At 40.3% G+C, this 23,436-nt stretch overlaps 2 protein-coding genes across 6 annotated transcripts in view; one reads left to right on the forward strand and one right to left on the reverse strand.

The window, feature by feature from the left end:
* LOC118523707 (mitochondrial import inner membrane translocase subunit Tim23) overlaps positions 1–15,579 on the reverse strand; it is a 30,247-nt gene extending 14,668 nt beyond the window's left edge. The window contains exons 1-4 of the mRNA XM_036073457.2: positions 15,326–15,579; positions 12,973–13,031; positions 2,145–2,238; positions 1,531–1,615 (exon numbers count right to left, since the gene is read on the reverse strand). Of these exons, the coding sequence (XP_035929350.1) occupies positions 1,531–1,615; positions 2,145–2,238; positions 12,973–13,031; positions 15,326–15,431 (344 nt within the window). The 5' untranslated portion in view covers positions 15,432–15,579. The remainder of the gene's footprint in view (positions 1–1,530; positions 1,616–2,144; positions 2,239–12,972; positions 13,032–15,325) is intronic.
* Positions 15,580–15,633: 54 nt separating this feature from the next.
* The window catches only part of PARG (poly(ADP-ribose) glycohydrolase), a 121,467-nt gene continuing 113,664 nt past the window's right edge, over positions 15,634–23,436 (forward strand). The window contains exons 1-3 of one of the 5 annotated variants that reach the window (XM_036073405.2): positions 15,660–15,699; positions 17,794–17,883; positions 23,104–23,170. In XM_036073405.2, the coding sequence (XP_035929298.1) occupies positions 23,133–23,170 (38 nt within the window). In that variant the 5' untranslated portion in view covers positions 15,660–15,699; positions 17,794–17,883; positions 23,104–23,132. Of the gene's footprint in view, positions 16,131–17,793; positions 17,884–23,103; positions 23,171–23,436 lie in introns of all 5 variants that reach the window. The other 4 variants (XM_036073397.2, XM_036073414.2, XM_036073423.2 and 1 more) reach the window with 4 other exon arrangements.

Here is a 23,436-nt window from a genome sequence, read left to right on the forward strand (position 1 = left end):
AAAAAAAAAAAAAAAAAAAAGTATTGGAATAAGGGACAAATATATATATATATATATATTTTTTTTTTTTTTTTAAAGATTTTATTTATTTATTTGCGAGAGAGAGAATGAGAGACAGAGAGCACGAGAGGGAGGAGGGTCAGAGGGAGAAGCAGACTCCCCGCTGAGCAGGGAGCCCGATGCGGAACTCGATCCCGGGACTCCAGGATCATGACCTGAGCTGAAGGCAGTCGCTTAACCGACTGAGCCACCCAGGCGTCCGGGACAAATATATTTTTTAAAGATTTTATTTATTTGAGAGTGAGAGCAAGAGCACCCAAGACCACAGGCAGGGGAGTGCTGCAGGCAGAGGGAGAGGGAGAGGCAGGCTCTCCGATGAGCAGGGAGCCCAGTACGGGACTCTATCCCAGGGCCCTGGGATCATGATCTGAGCCAAAGGCAGCCATTTGACTGACCCACTCAGGCTCCCCAGAGTAAGGGTCAAATATTAATATAAATGTAAAAATATTCAAGGATGTGGCCTAGTAAAGCAAGATCCACATAGTTAACAGGAATATGAAAAACTTGACAAGCGTTCAGGATTCCCAACGTCTAATTTAGTAAACCTGCTGCCACCTGCTGGCTAAACAACATATAAAGAAGATGGAGCTTAATGTGTCCTAAAGCAAAACCATGAGCCATGAAGTATAAAAACATGCAAAACTAAACATCAGATTATTTAGGGAATATCTACATGGACTGGTCACGTTTATTTCTTAGGCAGGGTGAAGACATCTGTACTGTCCTTTCTCCACAAACTTCAATTTCCTGAGAGAAGACTCAGGAACTACCACTAAGTTCTAGGAATTTTGTGATACATTTTCTTTAGCCGTCTCCTTTCAGAAACGGAGTGTGAAGTCAATAAGTAGTTCAATTCAAATGAGAGCAGATCCAGCAATCACTCTTACATGCTTATTTCTTTACTACCAAGTCCTATGGTTTTGCAAACTCTCAAACAATTCAAATAATGTACTAGCAAGTCAACAAGTTGAAAAGCATGCCATAAAGGCCTACAGAATGAAAAGATGAGTAAGTTAGGTTGGGGTAGCACCAGCTAATTGAGGGACACTGACTCAAAAATCACTCCTTTTAAAACCTTAGCCTCAGGAGCGCTTGGGTGGCTCAGTCTGTTTAAGCGTCTGCCTTTGGCTCAGGTCATGATCCTGGGGTCCTGGGATTGAGTTCTGCATCAGGCTCCCGGCTCAGCGGGAAGCCTGCTTCTCCCTCTATCCTTTCCCCTTACTCGTGATATCTCTCACTCTCTCTCTCTCACTCAAATAAATAAAATCTTTTAAAAAATAAAAAACAAAATCTTAGCCTTAGTAACCTGATTCCTTAGTTTCTTTTATTTTGATTAAGAAAATAAAAAAATCGATCAAAATGTATGTCAATTCTCCAAACATTTGTAATCTCAAGATTGTGTTCATCAGGCCAACAAAGTAGAGGTTAATATTCAAACATCACTACATCAGATGATTACATAAGACTTACTGTACGTTTCTTGGTTTGGACCAGGACATGTTCTGGGTTTCCTTCAATCCTAGCCGTAGACCGTTCATTGCTCCAAATGCAGCCCCTAGTGAATCATAGTAACGATTCAACCAATAAGCTTTATATTAAAAAAACAACTGCACTTCTGATTCTTTTTTATTTTTAATAGGAAAAAATGAAAAAGTAAATAATTTATTATTAAAGATTTTATTTATTTATAAAGATTTTATTTATTCACCCAACAGAGAGACACACAGCGAGAGAGGGAACACAAGCAGGGGGAGCAGGAGAGGGAGAAGCAGGCTTCCCACAGAGCAGGGAGTCCAATGCGGGGCCCGATCCCAGAACCTGGGATCATGACCTGAGCCGAAGGCAGATGCCCAACGACTGAGCCACCCAGGCGCCCCTAAAGATTTTAAGTAATCTCTATGCCCAACATGGGGCTCAAACCTACAACCCCAAGATCAAGAGTCGCATGCTCCACTGACTGAGTCAGGCAGGTGCCCCTCAATAATGATTTTTTAAAGCCCTGAAACCAGTACTTGAATTGCTTTTGATTTTAAGCACTTTTGCCTACTTGGACTGAGGACATTGAAAAAAATTACCATACCCACCTGTCATACAACATCCTCCAATGGTAAAGAAGGCCAGTTCAAATCTGCCCCGGGTTTTATTAGCTCCAGTCGGTAAAATAAACTCATCTGTATCCTAAAGGGGCAATAACAAAAATCACGCTGAGCTCTCCTCAAGACCCAGTACTTGCAAAGTGTTTTTTAATTTGTCGAATTCACAAAAGTAAAACCTGAAGTCAACTAAAACTCAACTATACTTAGTCAAGCAAAATTTAAAACTTTCTGCAACAGCAACACCTAAATCAAAGTGAAATGAAATGTACTATATATACAGTTATACTCATTAGTTCTTAGGAGGCATTCTCATCAGAACTTCGCTTTTCAATATAAGTTTGATAGATTGTATGTAATTTGCCTTACTTATTGATAAATATGAAGCAACATGCAGGGGAGTTTAGGAAGACCAGCTCTAGAGAAAGGTAAATGGAAAGGTATGAGAAGTAATGGTTTACTTGATTGAGACACCACTGTGGAAAAAGAAAATAACACTCATTCTGTAGCTACTGTCTATCAAGCACAATTTTACTATGATCATAAAAAATGAGCAGAAACTATAAAAGCACAACAGTTTGGATCCATTATGCAAGGGCAGAATTACTCTCTTCATAATTCTTAACTGTTTGGGGAAGCATATATTTTAATAATCTTAGAAAGCTATAATCTCTCTTTCCAGTAAATGCATATACAAAAAAATATATATATTTTTTAAGATTTTATTTATTTTTGTGGGAGAGAGAGAGAGAGAGCACGAGCGGAGAAGAGGGAGAAGCAGGCTCCCCGCTGAACAGGAAACCTGATGCGGGACTCGATCCCAGGACCCTGGGATCATGACCTGAGCCAAAGGCAGATGCTCAACTGACTGAGCCACCCAGGCGCCCTGCATATACAAATTTGATATGAACCCCATGAAGGCCACCCAAGAATCCTAAGTTGAAAATGCTACTGTAAGAGCACAGTATGATTGATTCTATAATACACTCTTATAAAGAACACATTCAATACAGGTTTGCCAAGCTTTCCATACAAAAATGGTTAAAATAAACCATAAGCACACACTGCTGGCAACTTGCTAACAAGTAAACATCCCTTTATCAAACAGGCAACTTTGATAAATGCATTCCTGATTAGGAAAACTGTAGCTCTGCACTGGTTTTGATTTCTGGCTTATACATACATTCTCACCAAAAAGTGCACAAATAAGCAAGCACATCTACTCTCATCACACAGAAACGGTCTGTTGGGCAATAATAAGCAAACTCTGAAGAGATCCCATATCATGATATATTATACATAGTTTTGCAAATTTGGGGTGCTTCCTGGCTTTTGAATTAATGACTTAGTTTGAAATTGTACTTCTGGCTTGAGGTTTTTAGAAATGTTATATTTGATTTAATGAGGTATGTAATTCTTCAATCTAGAAATGGATCACTAATGACAAACAGGAAATTTTAAAAAAAGGTCATGATGAACATTAATAGGCACAAGTGCATGTCATCACCAACTCAACTCTTTGCTAGGGTCAACCATAATAAAAGCACTATGAGGACTGAAGGCAAATGTACATCAATTCACACACAGAGCCACTTGAAAACAATTTCATGGTTAGCGGTCACTGGGGCTTAATCTTTTAAATGCAATTAAAATGTACTGTTTCATTTCTTTTTTTTTTTTTTAAGATTTTATTTGAGAGAGAGAGAGACAGAGATAGTGAAAGAGCATGAGCGGGGGTGGTGTGGGGTGGTGGGGAGAGGGAGAAGCAGGCTCCCCTCTGAGCAGGGAGCTGGATACAGGGCAGGACTCGATCCCAGGACCCTGGGATTATGATATGAGCTGAAGGCAGACGCTTAACCAACTGAGCCACCCAGGAGCCCCTAAAATGTACTGTTTCATGTAACAAAAATTTGCCAAGATTTTTTGAGGGAGGGGACACTGGCCAAATTACATTAATCCTGGGGAGAAAACCTCCATAAAATTAAGGCTTTTGGTTTCTATAAAAATATGATTAACAGCTTATTATGTTATAGAAAAAAACTTCTGCAAGCCAAATTTGAACTGCAAGAAATAAGCACTTAATAAGGCTGATCTTTACACATGCATATAGGGAAGATACACTGAAAAGTTCTTGTGCTGCAGACACTGCAGGACACTAAAGAATCACCAATACCATTGTTTGCTACTACAGAAGAGAAATGCTTCTAAGGATGGGCACCATTGTACCTGATACAATAGTCAGAAGGCCAAGATTATGTGAAATATTTATATTTCAACCGGATGATACTGGATGCTAGAAATATTCAAATTCGTCTTGCTTTTATACTGGATGTTCATCTGGCCTAAAAAGTGGAAGATTATTTACTTAATATAATTTTTAATGTATTAGCGAGGATGCAAAAGTGGTGACAACGCAAAGCAATAGTAAGAGAAACCACAAATACTGCCTCAGATAAAAGTTGTTGACAAAAATCAGTATATGGTAAGTTCACAGGTAGTATTTAAGATGTCTGTCTCCTTCAAAAGTATGGAAAAATGTTCCACAAAATTCAACTTTAATTAAGGTAGTCTTTAAATTTAGGCTTTCCATGGTTTTTATAACAATGAGATGAGAAAACCTTTTCAATTCTTTTTTTTTTTTAAGGTTATTTATTTATTTATTTGACAGAGAGACAAAGCGAGAGAGGGAACACAAGCAGGGGGAGTGGGAGAGGGAGAAACAGGCTTCCTGCGGAGCAGGGAGCCCGATGCGGGGCTCTATCCCAGGATCCTGGGATCATAAGTTGAGCCGAAGGCAGATGCTTAACGACTGAGCCACCCAGGCACCCAGAGAAAACCTTTTCAATTCTGAAGTCCCTCTTGCATTTGAATGGAAAAGGTCACTACAAATGTTTGTGATTAAGCAAGAATCCTAATTTTTTAAAAATGCAGAATTTTCTTTGATGTCTAACCTTACCAAGCCGCACCTAGCACTGCAGGGTCAAGATGTTGTGCATTTTTTTTTTTTAAGATTTTATTTATTTATTTGACAGAGAGAGACACAGTGAGAGAGGGAACACAAGCAGGGGGAGTAGGAGAGGGAGAAGCAGGCTTCCCGCCGAGCAGGGAGCCTGATGAGGGGCTCGATCCCAGGACCCTGGAATCATGACCTGAGCCGAAGGCAGATGCTTAACGACTGAGCCACCCAGGCGCCCCTAGATGTTATGTATTTTTAAATGAAGCTACAGTACAACCTTTAAGCCTAAATTCAACATTCAATTAAAACACATGTGATTAGTTTCGAAATTTTGAGTAAAATACTGAGAGAGGTACTTTTGAAATAAAATCAATAAACATACAGTGCAGATATCTGACAAACATTTCCTGTAAAAACAAGTTTTAAACAAGTCTTAATCCACTTGCTTCTATTGAAACACACTCAACAAGAAATGCAGGTAGTCAATTATTGTTAGTGATTCAACTTGAAACAAAAAGTCCCAACCACTACTCTTAAAAAACCCAAAACCCACCCAATTTACGGATATGTAATTCACATACCATATAATTCACCTATTTAAAGTGTACAATTCAATGGTTTTTAGTATATTCAGGTATCGTACAACAAAGACTATAATCATTTTTAGAGCATTTTCACTACCCCAAAAAGCACCCCATACCTGTTAGCAGTCATTCTCCATTTCTCCCCTACCCTGGGCAACTACTAATCAATCTGCTTTCTGTCTCTTTCTATTTGTCAATTCTGGACACTTCATGTAAATAGAATCATACCATTATGGTCTTTTATGACTGGCTTCTTTCATGTAATAAGTTTACAAGGTTCATCCATGTTCCAGCATGTATCTTTACTTCTTCCTTTTTTTACTGCTAAATATCTCATTGCATGGAGATGCTACATTTTGTTTATTCTTAACCTGATGGATGGGTTGTGTCTACTTTTTGGCTACTTAGAATAAACCTGATAAGAGCATTCACACACAATTTGTTGTGTGGACATACGTTTCCAATTCTCTTGGGTATATATCTATGAGTAGATTACTGGGTCATATGGTAACTCTATTTTTGATATTTTGAGAAACTGTCCAATTCTCTTGGGTATGTATCTACTGAGTAGAATTACTTGGTCAAATGGTAACTCTATTCTTAATATTTTGAGAAACTGTCAGACTATTTCCAAAGCAGCTGTTTCAATTTACATTTCCACCAGCAGTGCATGAAGGTCCAATTTCTCCACATCCTCACCAACATCAGTTATTGCATGTTTCTGATTATACCTATAGCAGGAGTGAAGTGGTATCTCACTTCGTTTTTGTGATTTGCATTTCCCTATAAGTGACGTTAAATATCTTTTATGTGATTATTGACATTTCTGTATCTTTTTGGAGAAACATCTATTCAAATCCTTTACCCATTTTATTTTTATTTTTAATTTTAAAAGATTTTATTTATTTGTCAGAGAGAGAGAGCACAAGCAGGGTGAGTGGCAGGCAGAGGGAGAAGCGGGGTTCTTGCTGAACAAGGAGCAGTACTTGATCCCAGGACCCTGGGATTATGACCTGAGCTGAAGGCAGACGCTTAGGACTGAGACCCCCAGGTGTCCCTAAAGATGTAAATTTATGACATTAATAACCGAGAGGAGTATACACCTGTTAAAGAAATAGTGTTTTGCATGTTATTGACATTAAACTGGTAAAAATTCAAACTAGATTTATAATTTTAGGATGTTAAATTTGAGGATGTTAAATCCCCAAAGATAACTACAAAGAATATAGCTAAAGGACATATACAAAAGGAAATGAGAAATTTAAAATTTCACTGCAAAAAATGAATCAAGTAAACACAAAAGACAGTAACACAAGAGAAGGACAAAAAAGCTAGAAGACATATAAAAATCAAACAGCAAAATGACAGAAATCCCTCCTTATCAGTAATCACTTTAAATATAAATGGATCAAACTCTTTAAACAAAAGACATAAGATTGGCACAATAAAGGATCCAACTACACTGGGGTTTACTTTAATTCCAAAGACACAAAAAGATTCAAAGTGAAGTGAAAGAGAAAAAGATATTTCATGCAAATAAAACCCAAAAGATAGCAGGGTGGCCATACTAATATCAGAAAATACAGACTTTAAATCAAAAAAAGATTACAAAAGACAAAGAATATTAATAAAAGGTCCAATACAACAAAAAGATTCAATTACAAACATTTACACACCTAGTAACAGACCATTAAAATATATTAAGTATAAAACTGGAATTTCTACAGTAATAATTGGAGACCTCAATACTCTATTCTCAGTAATGGATAATAATCATCATAACCAGACAAAACATAATAAGGAAATATGAGGACTTAACACAATAAATCAAAGAGCAAACAGATCTAACAGACATACACAAAACACTCTAACAATAATATCACAGCATAGACATTTTTCTCAAGTGCATGTGGGACATTTTCCAGGACAGATCATATATTAGACAACAAATTAAGTCTCAACGGATTTTAAAAGATACCATACAGAGTATCTTCTCCAACCACAAAAATATCAGTTAGAAATCAGTAACAGAAATAAAATGAAAAGTTCACAAATTCATGGAAATTAAACAATATATCCATAAACCACCAATAGATCAAAAAAGAAATCAAAAGTGAAATTAGAAAATACTTGAGATGAATAAAAAAGAAAATACAACATATCAAAACTTATGAGATCCAGTGAAAGTGGTGCTAAGGGGAAAATCCAGAGCTATAAATGCTTATTAAAAATATCAGAAAGATCTCAAATAAACAACCTAATTTTGCAACTTAAGGAACTAGAAAAAGAAAAAATAAGAAAGTACTATGAAAAACTGCATGCCAACAAACTGGATAACCTTGATGAAACAGACAAATTCCTAGAGACATAAAACTCACCAAGAAACAGAAAATCCAAATAGACTTATAACTGAACTGGTAAGAACACCGAAATCAGCAATAAAAAATGTCACACCAGGGACACCTGGGTGACTCAGTTGCTTAAGGGTCCAACTTTTGATTTCAGCTCAGGTCATGATTTCAGGGTTGTGAGATCAAGGCCCTCACTGGGCTCTGTGCTAGGCATGGAGCCTGCTTAAGATTCTCACTCTCCTTCTCCCTCTGCCCCTCCCCCTCAACCCCGAGTTCTCTCTCTCTCAAAAAAAAAAAAAAAAGTCACAACCAAGAAAAGCCCTGGACCTAACGACTTCACTGGTGAAGTTTACCAAACATTTAAAGAACTAACACCAATTCTTTTCCAACTTTTCCAAAAAATTGAAGTGGAGGTAATATGTATAAGGCCAGGATTACCCTCATACCAAAGCCAGACAAAGACACTACAAGAAAACTACAGACCAATATCCCTATGAACACTGATGCAAAATCCTCAGCAAAATACTAGGAAACCAAATTCAGCAACATATTAAAAGGATACACACCATGACCAAGTCGGATTTATTCATGTAATGCAGGATGGTCCAATATATGAAAACTGATCAACATAATACACCACATTAAAAGAAAGAAGGGAAAAAAAACTCCCACATGATCACCTCAACTACTGCAAAAAAAGCATTTCAAAAAATCCAACATACTTTTACAATAAAAAGAATTCAACAAACTAGGAATAGAAGGAAACTACCTCAACATAATAAAAGCCATATATGAAAACCCCACAGTGAACATTATATATTTTTTTAGATTTTTATTTATTTATTTATTTGAAAGAGAGAGAATGAGAGAGAGAGAGAGAGCACATGAGAGGGGGGAGGGTCAGAGAGAGAAGCAGACTCCCCGCTGAGCAGGGAGCCCCATGCGGGACTCGATCCTGGGATTCCAGGATCATGACCTGAGCCGAAGGCAGTCACTTAACCAACTGAGCCACCCAGGCGCCCTGGTGAACATTATATTAAAAGGTAAAAGATAAAAGCTTTCCCTCCAGAATCAGGAAAAGGCAAGGATGCCCACTTCTGCCACTTTTCTTTCAACATAGTACAAGCCTCCCCTGATATCTGTAAGTAGAACATCCCTATGAAACCTCCTGTAAGTCAAAATGCCATAAAGCAAAGAAGCAATTATCACCAACTTACATGGAAAAATGTTTTGAGTATTCCCAGACCCAAAGATAACCTCTCTCAGGCCTTTCTGATACCTTAGGACACAGCTTGCTATCAGACACACAAAATAAATCAAGATAAAGCACAGATGCTCACAGACACAGTCCAAGGCTGCAATGGCTTGATGCTGAGATGCTGAGTGTAGATCCCCAGGAAGGAGCTCGGTGGTTCCACTACAACAGCTCACTGCAAAACAAATGCTGAACACTATTTTTGCTTTTTGCTTTTTCGGTAAAAGCAAAAATCCTCTTCTGATTTCTTTTTTCAGCATAAACAGGTACTATATACAGACCTACATAATGTAGATCTCTCATAAAAGTGAAGTGGAACAATGTGAACTTTCAAAAAGCGGGGGATACTTGTACTACATGTTCTAGCTAAAGCAATTAGGCAAGAAGAAATAAAAGGTATCCAAATTGGAAAGGAAGAAGCTAAATTTTCTTTCTTTCTTTCTTTTTTTTTTTTTTAAAGATTTTATTTATTTATTTGAGAGAGAGAATGAGATAGAGAGAGAGCATGAGAGGGGGGAGGGTCAGAGGGAGAAGCAGACTCCCTGCTGAGCAGGGAGCCCGATGCGGGACTCGATCCTGGGACTCCAGGATCATGACCTGAGCCGAAGGCAGTCGCTTAACCAACTGAGCCACCCAGGCGCCCGCTAAATTTTCTTTCTTTGCAGATAAAATGATCTTATATGTAGAAAATCCTACATATTGCACAAAGAAACTTATTAGATCTAATAAATTCAGCAAAGTAGCAGGATACAAAGTCAACACACACAAAAAAGGATTTCCACATTCTAATAATGAACAATTTGAAAAAGAAATCACAAAAGCAATTCCATTTATACTAGCATCAAAAAGAACAGGGGCGCCTGGGTGGCTTAGTTGGTTAAGCGTCTGCCTTTGGCTCAGGTCATGATCCCAGGGTCCTGCTGGGATGGAGCCCCACACTGGGCTCCTTGCTCCACTGGGCTCCTTGCTCCGAGGGGAATCTGCTTCTCCCTCTCCCTTTCCCTCTGCCTGCCATTCCCCCTGCTTGTGCGCGCTCTCTCTCTCCCTCGCCTCTCTGTCAAAAAAAAAAAAAAAAATCTTTAAATAAAAAAAGACTACTACTTAGGAATGAACTTAACCAATGAGGTAAAAGTCTTACACAATGAAAACCATAAAAACCTCTTAAACGAATTAAAGACTTGAAAAAATGGAAACATATCCCATGTCTGTGGGTTGGAAGACTTACTACTGTTAAGATGTCAATACTATCCAAAAGAATCTACAGATTCAATGAAATCCCTATCAAAATACCATGTTTTTGGGGCACCTGGGTGGCTCAGTCAGTTAAGCAGCTGCCTTCGGCTCGGGTCATGATCCCAGGGTCCTGGGATCCAGCCCCGTATCGGGCTCCTTGCTCAGCGGGAAGCCTGCTTCTCCCCTCCCTGCTGTTCCCCCTGCTTGTGCTTGCTCTCTGTCTCTCTCTCTCTTTTGCTCTCTCTGTGTCAAAGAAATAAATAAAATCTTTTAAAAAAGAACCCCATCCTATAATTAATATGGAATCTCAATGAACCCCAAACAGCCAAAACAATCTTGAAAAAGAACAATAATCGGGACACCTAGGTGGCTCAGTTGGTTAAGCGTCTGCCTTTGGCTTAGGTCATGATCCCAGGGTCCTGGGATCGAGTCTCCTATCGGGCTCCCCCTAATCTGCAGGGAGCCTGCTTCTCCCTCTGCCTGCTCTGCTGCTGCTCCCCTTCCTTGTGCTCTCTCTCTCTGACAAATAAATTTAAAAAAAAGAAAAAGAACAATAATCACATTTCCTGATTTCAAAACTTACTACAAGGCTACTCAAATCAAAAGAGTGTGATACTGACACAAAGACAGACAAATAGACCAATGAAACAGAATAGAGAACCTGGAAATAAACCCTCACATATATGGTCAAATGATTTTGAACAAGACTGCCAAGACCATTCCATGAGAAAAAGACACTCTTTTTAACAAATGATGCTCTGAAAATTGGATATCCACATGAACAAGTAAAGCTGGATCCTTATCTAACACCTAATAAAAAATTAAACACCTAATACAAAAATTAAATGGATCTAAGATCTAAATGTAAGACCTAAAACCATAGAACTCTTGGAAGAAAACATGGGAGAAAAGCATGACATTGGATTTGGCAATGACTTCTTAGATCTGACACCAAAGGCACAGGCAACAAAAGAAAAAAATTAAAAAACTGGCCTTTGTGAAAATTTAAAAATATTGTGCCTCAAAAGACAGTATCAGCATAGTAAAAAGGCAACCCACAGAATGCGAGAAAATATTTGCAAATCATGTTATCTGATAAGGGGTTAATATTCAGAATATATATAAAACTTAAATTCAACAACAATAAAGACCCAATTCAAAAATGGACAAAGGACTTAAAACGTTTCTCCAAAGGTATACAAATAGGCAATAAGCACATGAAAAGATGCTCAATATCACTAATGATTAGGAAAATGCAACTCAAAACCACGAGGAGTTGGGGCGCCTGGGTGGGTCAGTCGTTAAGCATCTGCTTTGGCTCAGGTCATGATCCCAGGGTCCTGGGATCGAGCCCCACATCGGGCTCCCTGCTCAGCAGGAAGCCTGCTTCTCCCTCTCCCACTCCCCCTGCTTGTGTTCCCTCTCTGTCAAATAAATAAATAAAATATAAAAAAAAAAACAACCCACAAGGAGCACTACCTCATACCCATTAGAATAGCTATGATCAAAAAACCCCAGAAAATAACAAGTGTTGGTGAGGATGTGAAGAAATTGCAAGCCTTGTGCAGTTCTTGGGAATGTAAAATGGTACAGTGCTATGGAACACAGCATAGCAGTTCCTCAGAAAATTAGTAATAAAATTTCCATATGATTCAGTAATTTCAGTTCTGGAAATATAAGTAAAAGAATTAAAAGGAGGCTCAGGAAGAGACCTTTTACACTATTGTTCATAGCAACACTATTCCCAGTAACTAAAATATGAAAGCAATCCAAGCGTCCAGGGACAGATGAATGGATAAGCAGAATGGAATATTATTCAATTAAATATTATTCAGCCTTAAAAGAAAGGAAATTCTGATACATGCTATAATGTAGATGAAACTTGAGAATATTATGCTAAATGAAATAAGCCAATCACAAAAAGACAAATATACTATGATTCTACTTATTTGAGGTATTAGAGTATCAAAACCAGAGACAGAAAGCAGAAGGGTGGTTGCCATGAGATGGGTGGGTGGAATGAAGTTATTTTTTAATGGGTATAGTTTGTTTTACATGATGAAATGAGTTATGGATATGGTAGGTGGTAATTGTTGCACAATATTATAAATGTAGTTAATACCACTGGACGGTACACTTAAAAATGGGTAAGATAGTAAATTTTATGCCAAAATATTTCACAATTTAAATAGGAAAGAAAAAATAGCCACCTCAACCCCCAAAAACTCTTTAAAGGGAATTAATTAATTAGCATCAGGGAGGTACAATTCAAATCCCCAGAGTTTCTGAGAAGAGAAAAAGGGTGAATGGAGACTAGAGTTGGTGCCTCCAGAAATATGTACCATAGATCTAGTCAGCGTAAGAACCTGGATTTTTTTTTAAAGTGGTAAGATAAATCACCAAACTATAAAATTCATAAAAGGACTAGTCCTAATCTTACCTGAACAAGATATCGTGGATCCACATTTAAATACGGAGACAGAGGGTTCATACCAGTCACTAGAGAGAGAACATCACATTGCGATGAAATTTTAAAAAATTATTTCATTTAGTGTTAATTACACCATTTCGGGTGTTTTCCAATTTTGATTTACAGGCTCACTGAATAGATGAGATTTTCTCCTTTTCTACGCTTATCCTGTCTGGCAGTTTTGGGGCTGTCTCCTCCTGAGGTCCTGAATCTCAAACCAGGTCCTGCACTAGTGGTTCAGGCTCTCATACCAAGAAGATATTGGCAATAACGTGGATCAAATAATCAAAGTAGAAGGAAGCACAGCCCAAGTCAATTATAAAGCTAATTTCCTCTACTTTGCTACAAGGATGCTTGACATCTATACAAACTGCAAAAATAAGATTGACAAGAGACCAATGAATTCCATGGGAAAAACAGTGCCCAGGTCATGGGTTATATATAAACATTTTTAGGCAGTTCCTTCAAATCTTAGTATTGACAGTTGCTGACAAAGGTGATTTGCTGTGGCAGTGTAGATCATTCTTGGGTCATCACCAAAGGAATGGGGGTCAGGACAAAAGAAAACAGAAATTCTCAGACAGCCAGACTTGAATCCCAGTAACTTTGACAATGGAAAAAATCTACCAGGGAAAATCAACTTTCTCACATTCTAAATTTAATCCTTGAATCCTGTGATTGCTCACAATCTATGAAATACCCATGACTCTAGTCCTTTCATCAACTGAAAGTCCTATTAATTCTATATTCAATATTCATCTTGAACTGTTACTTACCACCATCCTTATTGCTACGATCTTAGTCCAACCATTAAATCTCACCTAGACTACAGTAACAATCTCCTACCTAAATGGACTCCTTAATTTGCTCTAGTCCGTTCAATTCACTTCCTATATAGCAACTAAAGTGATTTTTTTTAGGAAAAGGAATCAGTCCTAATGGCTTCCATTCACACTTGTAATCAAATCCAAACTCCTTACCATGGCTTATAAAACACTGCATTAGTGGCCATTACTTGCTCTCCTGATCTCATTATCTCCTACTGCTCCAACTCCCTCGCAACTTTGTAGACACACTGGCCCATCAGTTGTTCTTTAAACATGTCAAGTCCCCCCCTTCCCCCACCAGGGCATTTGGACTAACCATTTTTTCTTGTATACGTCCGTGTGTGTCCCCGCCCCCGCATTTGTATTGTATTCAGGTAACAGCTCAAATGTCAACACCCTCTAGCTGCTTTCCCTGACCTACTCTAAAAAGGCGTTCTGCTCCCATCGCCATCTCTCGATCTTGTTTTGATGCCTTTACATACGCTTATCATTAACTGAAATGTGTTTGTGTTACTTGGCTCACTTCAATAGGATCTAAACTCCATGAAAGCAGCAATCATCTCTTTTAACCACTGGTAGTCCTGCACACAGAAAAGTCGTTGGCCCATTCCAGGTGCTAAGTGAATGGTGTTCACCCTCGACCTTTCAATTTACCTTCAAATCTTAATCAAATTAATGTAACAATGCTTTGTCACATTAAGGCACTGCCCTTTGTGCTCCAAAACTCAGACCTCGGAAGACTTATATGTAAAATGTGTTCCAGATTCAGTTTCGACGTAAGTGACACTAGGGCTGTTTTGTTCTTGAGCATAAAAGACCTGGAGAAGAACAAGTTCTATTCATCCAGTTGAATACCCACAAAGTCCCAAACATCTGGAAGACATATTCACAGAATTGAGAGAGCACAGGCAGGGTATACATGCTTCTGCACTTTTGATCTTGCATGTTTCCTTTCCGAAAAGTCTTACCTGGCTTCTTTTTTCAAGTCCATAAATGGCCTTTAAAGTGCAGTTCACTTCTCAGCTCCTCCGCTGGCCCGACTCAAATTTCTTTCTTGCCTATCTTCAATATTAAATGTTTTGCCCTGACGGCTACATTGCAGTTTCGAAACACGTGACTTTGTGCTTAAAAGTTATTTACAGGCTGTTTGGAATGTATTTACTTGCAGAGCTAGGCTCTCCTCTTAATCTAGAGTCAAGCACACAGCCCAACACACCAGGAATGTGTGGGAGGAAATACAAGGCACTAGGCTCGTATATAAAGAGAAGAAAACATGCCAACATCCCTAGTCCAGGTCACCCGGACAGAACTTCTCGAGGATCCATGACTCCAAAAACTCGTTCAATCTTGAAAGAGCGGCAGCGCAAACACACTATCCCAACCACTGGTAAGGAAGATTGTGAACGCCAGCCAAAAAAAAGAACAGTACACACTACACGTCTGGCGGAGTCGCAAGAACCACTGAGAAATGTTCACAAGGTAGGCCCGATACTTACGCGGGACGCCGGCCAAATCCGCGTGCGAGTAACCTGCCCCGCCGGCTCCGAAAAAGCCGGCCAACCCCCCTGTGGTTTTGTTCCCGCTTCCCCCGCCGCTCTCCATGGTGTCGCAGCAAACCGCCCGTCTGCTTCTCACCGCCGCCTCAGGCCGGGTTCGTCGGCTCCGCCGTTGCTCCCCAGAAAAAGGGGGGGAAGACCCGCGTTACCAAGGCCTCCTTCACACGGTGACCTTCCGGGAGCCGGTACCCGCTAATCCTTGCACTTCCGCTTTGCGACATTATACGTCCCGGAAACCGGAAGCGCCTGACGGCAGCCTTCCGGTGGTGGGAAAGTGAACCAAGCCAGAATCAAAGCGGCGCATCCTGAGGCAGGTGGGGGTGCCTGTGGAAGAGGGAAGGCAGGCGACTGGCTAGGGCTTGGCTCGGGAGGCCGGCGGAGCAGCAACTGCAGAAACAGGCAGCGGCAGAGAGGGAATGGTGCCTGGAGGCGCCGAGGAGCCGGCGCAGTCCGTCCCTCTTAGGGCTAGTGAATGAGGCTCTCCGCCCGGGCCGGCCCGGGGACTCTGCGCTGCGGGTCCCAAGCATGAGTGCGGGCCCCGGCTGTGAGCCCTGCACCAAGCGACCCCGCTGGGGCGCCGCTGCAACTTCTCCGCCGGCCGCCTCGGACGCCCGGAGCTTCCCCGGCAGGCAGAGGCGCGTCCTCGAGTCCAAGGACGCTCCCGTGCAGTTCAGGGTCCCACCGTCCTCGTCAGGCTGCGTCCCGGGGCGGGCGGGACCGCACAGAGGCAGCTCCACCTCGCTTGGTACGTGGGGAAATAAAGATCTTTGTCCTTCGCTTTGGCCCAGACCTCTTCTTGGTCTCTGTCTGGGGACCCAGGGACTCCAGCCACCCCTTTCTGGTCTTGTGTGCACCACTCTGAGGCCCTCTTGCTGAGCCACTAAGGCCACTGGTAGGGGAATGCGGCCGCATTTTACCCGTTGGGATTGGTGGTGTGAGAAACCCTGATGAGCAGTTACTCACAAGGTGGAAAATGGCAGTAGACTCCACCTGTTTGCTTTCCTCGGGTTTGAGAAGTTGCCTTAGTTGTTAAGGAAGTCTAATTGTGTATGTGAAGCTTCAACCTTTAGGTGAAAAGAAAGGTGCAAAGAAGGTCACAACTTCTCTTGGTTCAGATTCTGCATCCTGGGGGTGCAGAGCTGTTAGTATTAGCTGGCATTGTGCTTGTTTCTGGCATACAGTGTTGAACAAGAGTAACTTGGGCTGTCTTCAGATCTTAAAATCTATCAGGAGAGAGAATTACAAAAGTCCACATGCTTACAGGTGAAGGACATACATCATTATGGTAGGAGTCAGGAGTCTTAATCCAGTCTGTGGGATCAAAGATAATCTCCCAGAAGATGAGGTGCTTATTTTAAGGACTGAAAAAGGATGAAGAGTTAGCTAGAAAAGAGGAAGTAGTAAATGTTCCTGAAGTGCAGCTGGTGCATACTGTCAACAGGAGAGAGTAATGAGAGATGGGGCTGCAGGGAGATAGGCAAAGATCAGATCATACTGGGAAATATAGGCAGTGCTGAGGGTTTTGAACTTTACCTCTAAGGGCAATGAGAAGCTTTTAATGCGTTTTCAGTAGGGAAGTGACTTTATATATATGTGCATGCACACACATCTTTTTTTTTTTTTTAAGGTCTCTGGCTGGTGTGTAGAAAATGAAGAATGGATTGAAAGGGAGGGGAAGTGCAGGCCCAAGACTAGAGGAGTTAGTCTAGGTGGGCGATAATAATGGTTTATACTTGGTTGTGGGCAGTAGGGAAGGAGAGAAGTGGATGGATTCAGAGAGAATGAGATCTGTGGGTTTGTACCTCATAAGAAATAAATTTGTGCTGGAAATACAGATTTGGGGATTTTTGGCATAAACGTGATAATCGATGCTATGGAAGTAGATCACATAAAACATGTAGAGAAAATAAAGGTGACCTAGGACAGAAACTTTAGGAACACCATCATCTAAGAGTAGACTGAAGAGAAGCAGCCAGAAGAGTAGGATGAAAGCCTGGCTTTTGTTGTGTCATGCAAGAAAGAGAACATTTCCAAAAGGATGCATTTGTCAACAGTGTAAGAGGCTGGCCAGAGGTCAGACAGTCTTTGGGTTAATGGTGTAAACTTAGTTCTCTCAGGACTTAGAGGCAGTGGGGAGTAGACCTCAACTAAATATTGAAGGATGAGCAGGATTTGCTGTATAGATAAAGGAGAGAAATAATTAAATATGCAGAGAGAATGGCATGTGCAAAGGTGGTAGGACTGGAGCATAAAATGACAGGAGTGACAGGACTTGAGGCCAGGAAGAAGGGCAGAAGTTATTATGGACAAATTCTAGTGCCATTTCAAGGAGTTTGGACTTTATTCTGTGGTTAATGGGGAGCCACTGAAAGCTTTTAAAAGGGAGATAACATTTGGTTATATTTTAGAAAAGATGGCTTGTGGCCTTTGGACTTCTCTGATTGCAGTCCACTGTATAAATTTCGGCCGGTACACGGAGTAAGCAATCTATGAACTAGGTAAATATGCCATATTTATTACAAACATGTTTCATGAAATAATACCTATTATGTATGATGCATTCTTATATTGTCTGTATTTCACTAAAAAAAGTTAGTCCTTTATATAACACTGGGTTAGAGAAAGTCAAGACTAGACAAGGAGACCAGTTGCAGGAAACAAATGCAGTTGTCCAAAAAGTGGTGTATTTGTTCTTTTGATATTGATGCTGTTTTGAAGATGAAGAGGAAGTAATGGATTTAAGATATAGGCCATAGATTACAGAGAACTTGGTGAAGGAGAGTGGAAGAGAGGGACAACTGAGGTGACCTCCAAGTACTGTGTCAGACTTCTGCGAGAGCCTAGTTTGTGGGCCCATTAACTTTATTTACATATAAAGGTGGAAGAGTTAGTTGCAAGTGGAGGGGGGCAGTCCTCATGGTTGGATCTTCTTATTTTCTGCAGATTTCTGCAGAAGAGGAACCAAATTACTACTTGGGCTGTACTTTATATGTATAAATGTTTTTGTATACCGGGCACAGGACACCAATTAACAAAATGTGGAAAGTCCAAACAAAAACTATTGTTTCAAATTTGGAGGTCTTTTAGGAACTTGGTATTTAAAATTTTAGTATATCGTTATTTTAGAAGAGTAGGTAAGAAAAGGAAATGGATATTCATTCAACATCTTTAAATTTTGTGTTATTTACCTCCCTGGGCATATTTCTTATATTGGTTGAAATGTGCATGTAGGCAGAACTCAGGGTGCTATTCACCTTCTGATGGGAGCTCCTCTTTTCTGCCTTTGTAACTACCTAGAGTTTCTCTTCCTGCTCCAGCCATGGTCTAAGTATAGGTCAGTGGTGGGTGGTGGTGGTTGGGGGGAGGGGGGGGAGTTGGAGCCGGTTTGTCTCCCTTCCTCCATGTCATTCCTTCAGCCTCAGTGCTGTCAGAATCATCTTCAGACCTCTTTCCTCTCAAAACTCCCACTGTCCATCACTCTTTTGTCTCACCGTATCCTTCCTTCTCATACCTTATCTTGCTGGTGCTGGAGGAAGGGGACTTTTTGGGGATGTGGGGTGTTCCTTTGAAACGCAGGTGAATTTCAAAGCATTTTGTGTCTTTTGCTTGTGTCAGTAGCAGCATCTAATTGATTTGCTCGTTGAACATTGAAATACACTGGTTACTGAGTGATGATAACTAATGAGATTAAGTGAATGGTGTGAAATCAGAATAAAGTTGGAGGACTGATCTCAGTGAAAAAGAGATTGGGTGGAAGTGTTGCAAGAGAAGACATTTGTTGAATTTCTGCTTTGTGAAGACTGGACACTTAGTATTTTCTCTCATTGATCTACATAAGCCTTGAAGTAGATATTTACTGTTAACCCTATTTTATAGGTGAGGAAATAGAAGCTCAACGAAGTGAAGTACTAGTAAGCGACTGAGCAAAGATCTTAGTCCAAGATCTTGTTTGACTCCAGATCTTGTATCGTTTTCATCACCTCCCACTGCCCTCCTTTTTGTTTCCTGGAATTATTTCTAGTAAAAAGAAAGAAACTACCAGATATTTTGGGAAGCATAATTTTATGCCTATTTCAGGAATAAGGGGGTAAAATTCTGAAGCAGTCCTGTGGCATGCTGCAAAAGAAACCTTTGAAAGCCAGAAGTAGTGGTATTGGAAAGAGAAGTAGGGCTCTCAGAAGGACTGAGGAATGTTTTTTTTTTATAAAAGATTTTATTTATTTATTTGACAGCGCGAGAGAGGGAACACAAGCAGGGGGAGTGGGAGAAGGAGAAGCAGGCTTCCTGCGGAGCAGGGAGCCCGATGCGGAGCTCCGGAGCTCGATGCGGAGCTCCGGAGCTCGATGTGGAGCTCGATCCCAGGACCCTGGGATCATGACCTGAGCCGAAGGCAGACACTTAACGACTGAGCCACCCAGGCGCCCCTGAGGAATGTTTTATTATCAGGAAATACTGGTTCCTCAGCTCTTGCGCCTCCTCCCTTATCCTGTTCACAGGCTTCGGGAATTATAGTAGGAAACTGGAAGCTGGAGAAAGGACACATTCTCAGTGTCAGAGCTGCAGGAGAACACTTCATAGTGTCTTAGGAAATAATGTTGCGTGCAGTCTTTCGATTCGTAGACTTGCCCTCATAGTGCTGTGCATACCATTTTATCCTTATATTTATGGAGAAATGTGTTTTAAACTCCACACTGACTCAAAAAGTGAATTTTTGACGCCTTGCTGGTTTGTAATTTGAGGATTTTCTACACTTGTGTTTGATATAATGAAATTAAATAGAGAAAGAAGGAACTACAGAAAAAGTCTTGGAATCAAGTGGTTCATCCTTTTCTGATTCAAGCTAATTTTTTTCTCTGAAGCCTGATTTTCTATAGAAGTACTAACTTAATAAAATCACTGAAATAGTGGTATTTAACAAGAAAATCAAATATAATAACTTTTTTGTGATAGAAACTATTTTTAAAATGCTGATCAAAGATTTTTACTAGTTGGAATGTTAGTATTTTATGTAAGGAATGTAAGGAATGAATTATATGGCACTAAAATACAGTGATAAAGCTGTTGGTTTTCATATGTTTGGGACAGCATCTGTTTTGCTCATGTTAAGGTGTTTGAGGTGACATAAGCAAATAAGAATGAGTCTGTGACTTAAGGTGCCTAGATTCTTACATTGCAGTTTGGGGAATAGTTGAGAATGTTTAAGATTTTATATTTTCTTATACTAAGATATTATATACATTTAATCCATAGGCAGTGCAGTTAATTTTGAAAGCATGCTTATTTTTAATGCTTATGTAAATTGTAGTTTGCATTTATTTATGTTGCTTCTTCCTCTGCTGAGCCATGAATTCTACTTTTGCTGTTGTCTGCTGGTCATTTCTATCTAGTTATCTCTTTGGCATCTCAAATTTAGTATGTTCACGATTAATCTAATCATATTTTCCCCTAAATCCAGTTGTCTTTTTTTTTTTTTTTAATTAAAGGGGCAGGGATATAGACTCCACCCCTTACTGGGAAGAGTGGCAAAGCCCTCTTTTTTTTTTAGATTTTATTTATTTGTCAGAGAGAGCACAAGCGGTGGGGTTGCGGGGGGTAGGCGGCAGGCAGAGGGAGAAGTAGGCTCCCTGCTGAGCAAGGAGCCAATGCAGGACTCCCTCACAGGACCCTGGGATCATGACCCGAACCAAAGGCAGACACTTAACTGACTGAGCCACCCAGGAGTCCTGAAGAAGCAGACTCTCCGCTGAGCAGGGAGCCCCACGTGAGGCTTGATCCCAGAACCCTGGGATCATTACCTGAGCCAAAGGCAGATGCCTAACTGACTGAGCCACCCAGGCGCCCTCCAGTTGTCTTATAGTCTACATTGTTAATTAATGCTGTAACCATCTTTCAAGTCTATCAAACTTAAAGCTTAGTGTCACCTTTAACTTCTATCATTGTGAAGTCTGTGATGACTCATTTCTCAACTTTTATTCTCTCTTCTCACAATGACTAGTTTTGGTCCTTGGCCATTAGTTCTCCAACCTAGTTGATGATTGTCAAAATCACTTTTTGAAAAAAATGCAGATTCCAGCTTCCATCATGACTCCATCATCACACATAGATTGATTCAGTAGGTCTGGGGCCTGGCCCTAGGATCCATTAATTACCAGCCCCCTGATGATTCAGATGGTTTGGGAACCACTGGCCTAGACCAATAGCTTCCTTGCTAGTTTCTACTAATAGACTCTTCCTTCTTGCCCCTTCAGATTTTCCCTCCAGGGTAGGTATCATGCATGACTGGGCACCTCCTAGATTTGAGTTCTGGAATTACAGCTCTGAGTGTGACCTGAGACTTTTTTGTACGTCTTTTTTTTTTTTAAAGGTTTTATTTATTTATTTGACAGAGAGAGACACAGCGAGAGAGGGAACACAGCAGGGGGAGTGGGAGAGGGAGAAGCAGTCTTTCCACGGAGCAGGGAGCCCGATGCAGGGCTTGATCCCAGGACCCTGGGATCATGAGCCAAAGGCAGACGCTCAATGACTGAGCCACCCAGGCACCCCCCCTTTTTTAAAGATTTTATTTATTTATTTGACAGAGAGGGTGAGAGAGCACAAGCAGGGGGAACAGTAGAGGGAGAGGGAGAAGCAGGCTCCCTGCTGAGGAGGGAGGCTGAGGTTGGGGCTCCATCCCAGAACCCTGGGGTCACGACCTGAGCCAAAGGCAGACGCTTAACCATCTGAGCCACCTAGGCACCCCGTTTGTACCTCTTTTTGTGGGTCATTCAAGAACCTCTATGATATGGTCCTAGCTGACTTTTCAATGATATTTTCTGTTGCTTTCTTTTTAAGTTCTTTATATTTCCCTGGCATTGGTGCCTTTGCTTATGATTTTCCCTTTATGTGACTACATGTTTATTCTTCAAAGAACAATTCAAGCCCTTCTTATCAGATTGTCCCACTTACTCCAGTTCCCTAAAGTAGTCTTTTCTTTTCTAGGAAATACCTTAATTCTTTATCAGGATCTCTTTTAATACTAAAGGTAGTTAAGAATCGACATTTACTGAGCATGTACCAGATTGTGCCTTAAACACCTTGCATGTGTTATTTAATTTAAACCTCATAATAAGCCCAGGAGAGGTACTATTAATTTGCAAGTTTACAAATAAGTAATTTGAGAGACAGAAAAATGATCCCTCACAAGGACACATAGGAATCCAATGGGAGAACTAGGATTTGAATCCAGGTGATTTGATTTCAGAGCCTATACTCTCATCCATTAGGCCATACCAGCTCTCTTGGGCCTGTCACTTTCTACTCTATGCCAAATGCATTTATATTTATATTTCTGTCTTATCTCCCATTGCTTGAGTGTGGAAGGAGTGATTAATATCTGTTTAATTCACAGAACCTGGGGGCACCTGGGTGGTTCAGTCATTGAGCATCTGCCTTTGGCTCGGGTCATGATCCCAGGGTCCTGGGTTTGAGCCCCGCATCGGGCTCCCTGCTCAGCGGGAAGCCTGCTTCTCTGTCTCCCTCTGCCCCTGCTTGTGTTCCTGCTCTCGCTGTGTTTCTCTCTGTCAAATAAATAAATAAAATCTTAAAAAAAAAAAAAAAATTCACAGAACCTAGCACAATGCCTTACATGTATAAATGCTGCTATAGGTATTTTATATTTGAGGGCAGGTATGCGTATACATAATTGTTTTGGTGTGTGTCTTTTTTTTTTTTTTTTACAGTTTTCAAACAAAAGACTATTACCAGTTGGATGGACACTAAAGGAATCAAGACAACTGAATCAGAAAGGTATAGAAACATGCCTGTATAGAAAAATGAATAACATGATATATGAATGTTTTATCTTGTTTCATGCTACTCTTTCTCCTAGTTTTCCCATTTTTCTTTATATTCATTCTTTCAGTTTATAAATGATAATTTTTTAGAGTCTCTTATGTGCTAGGGTCTGTCCTATACTTGACATACAGAGATAGAAGAGGAGTATAGTCTCTGTCTTTAAGATACTTATAGTATACTGGTGGCAGATGCAAAAACACATGATTATTACATAGTAT

This window comes from Halichoerus grypus, chromosome 7, assembly GCF_964656455.1.
Source record: "Halichoerus grypus chromosome 7, mHalGry1.hap1.1, whole genome shotgun sequence".
Taxonomy (NCBI): Eukaryota; Metazoa; Chordata; class Mammalia; order Carnivora; family Phocidae; genus Halichoerus; species Halichoerus grypus.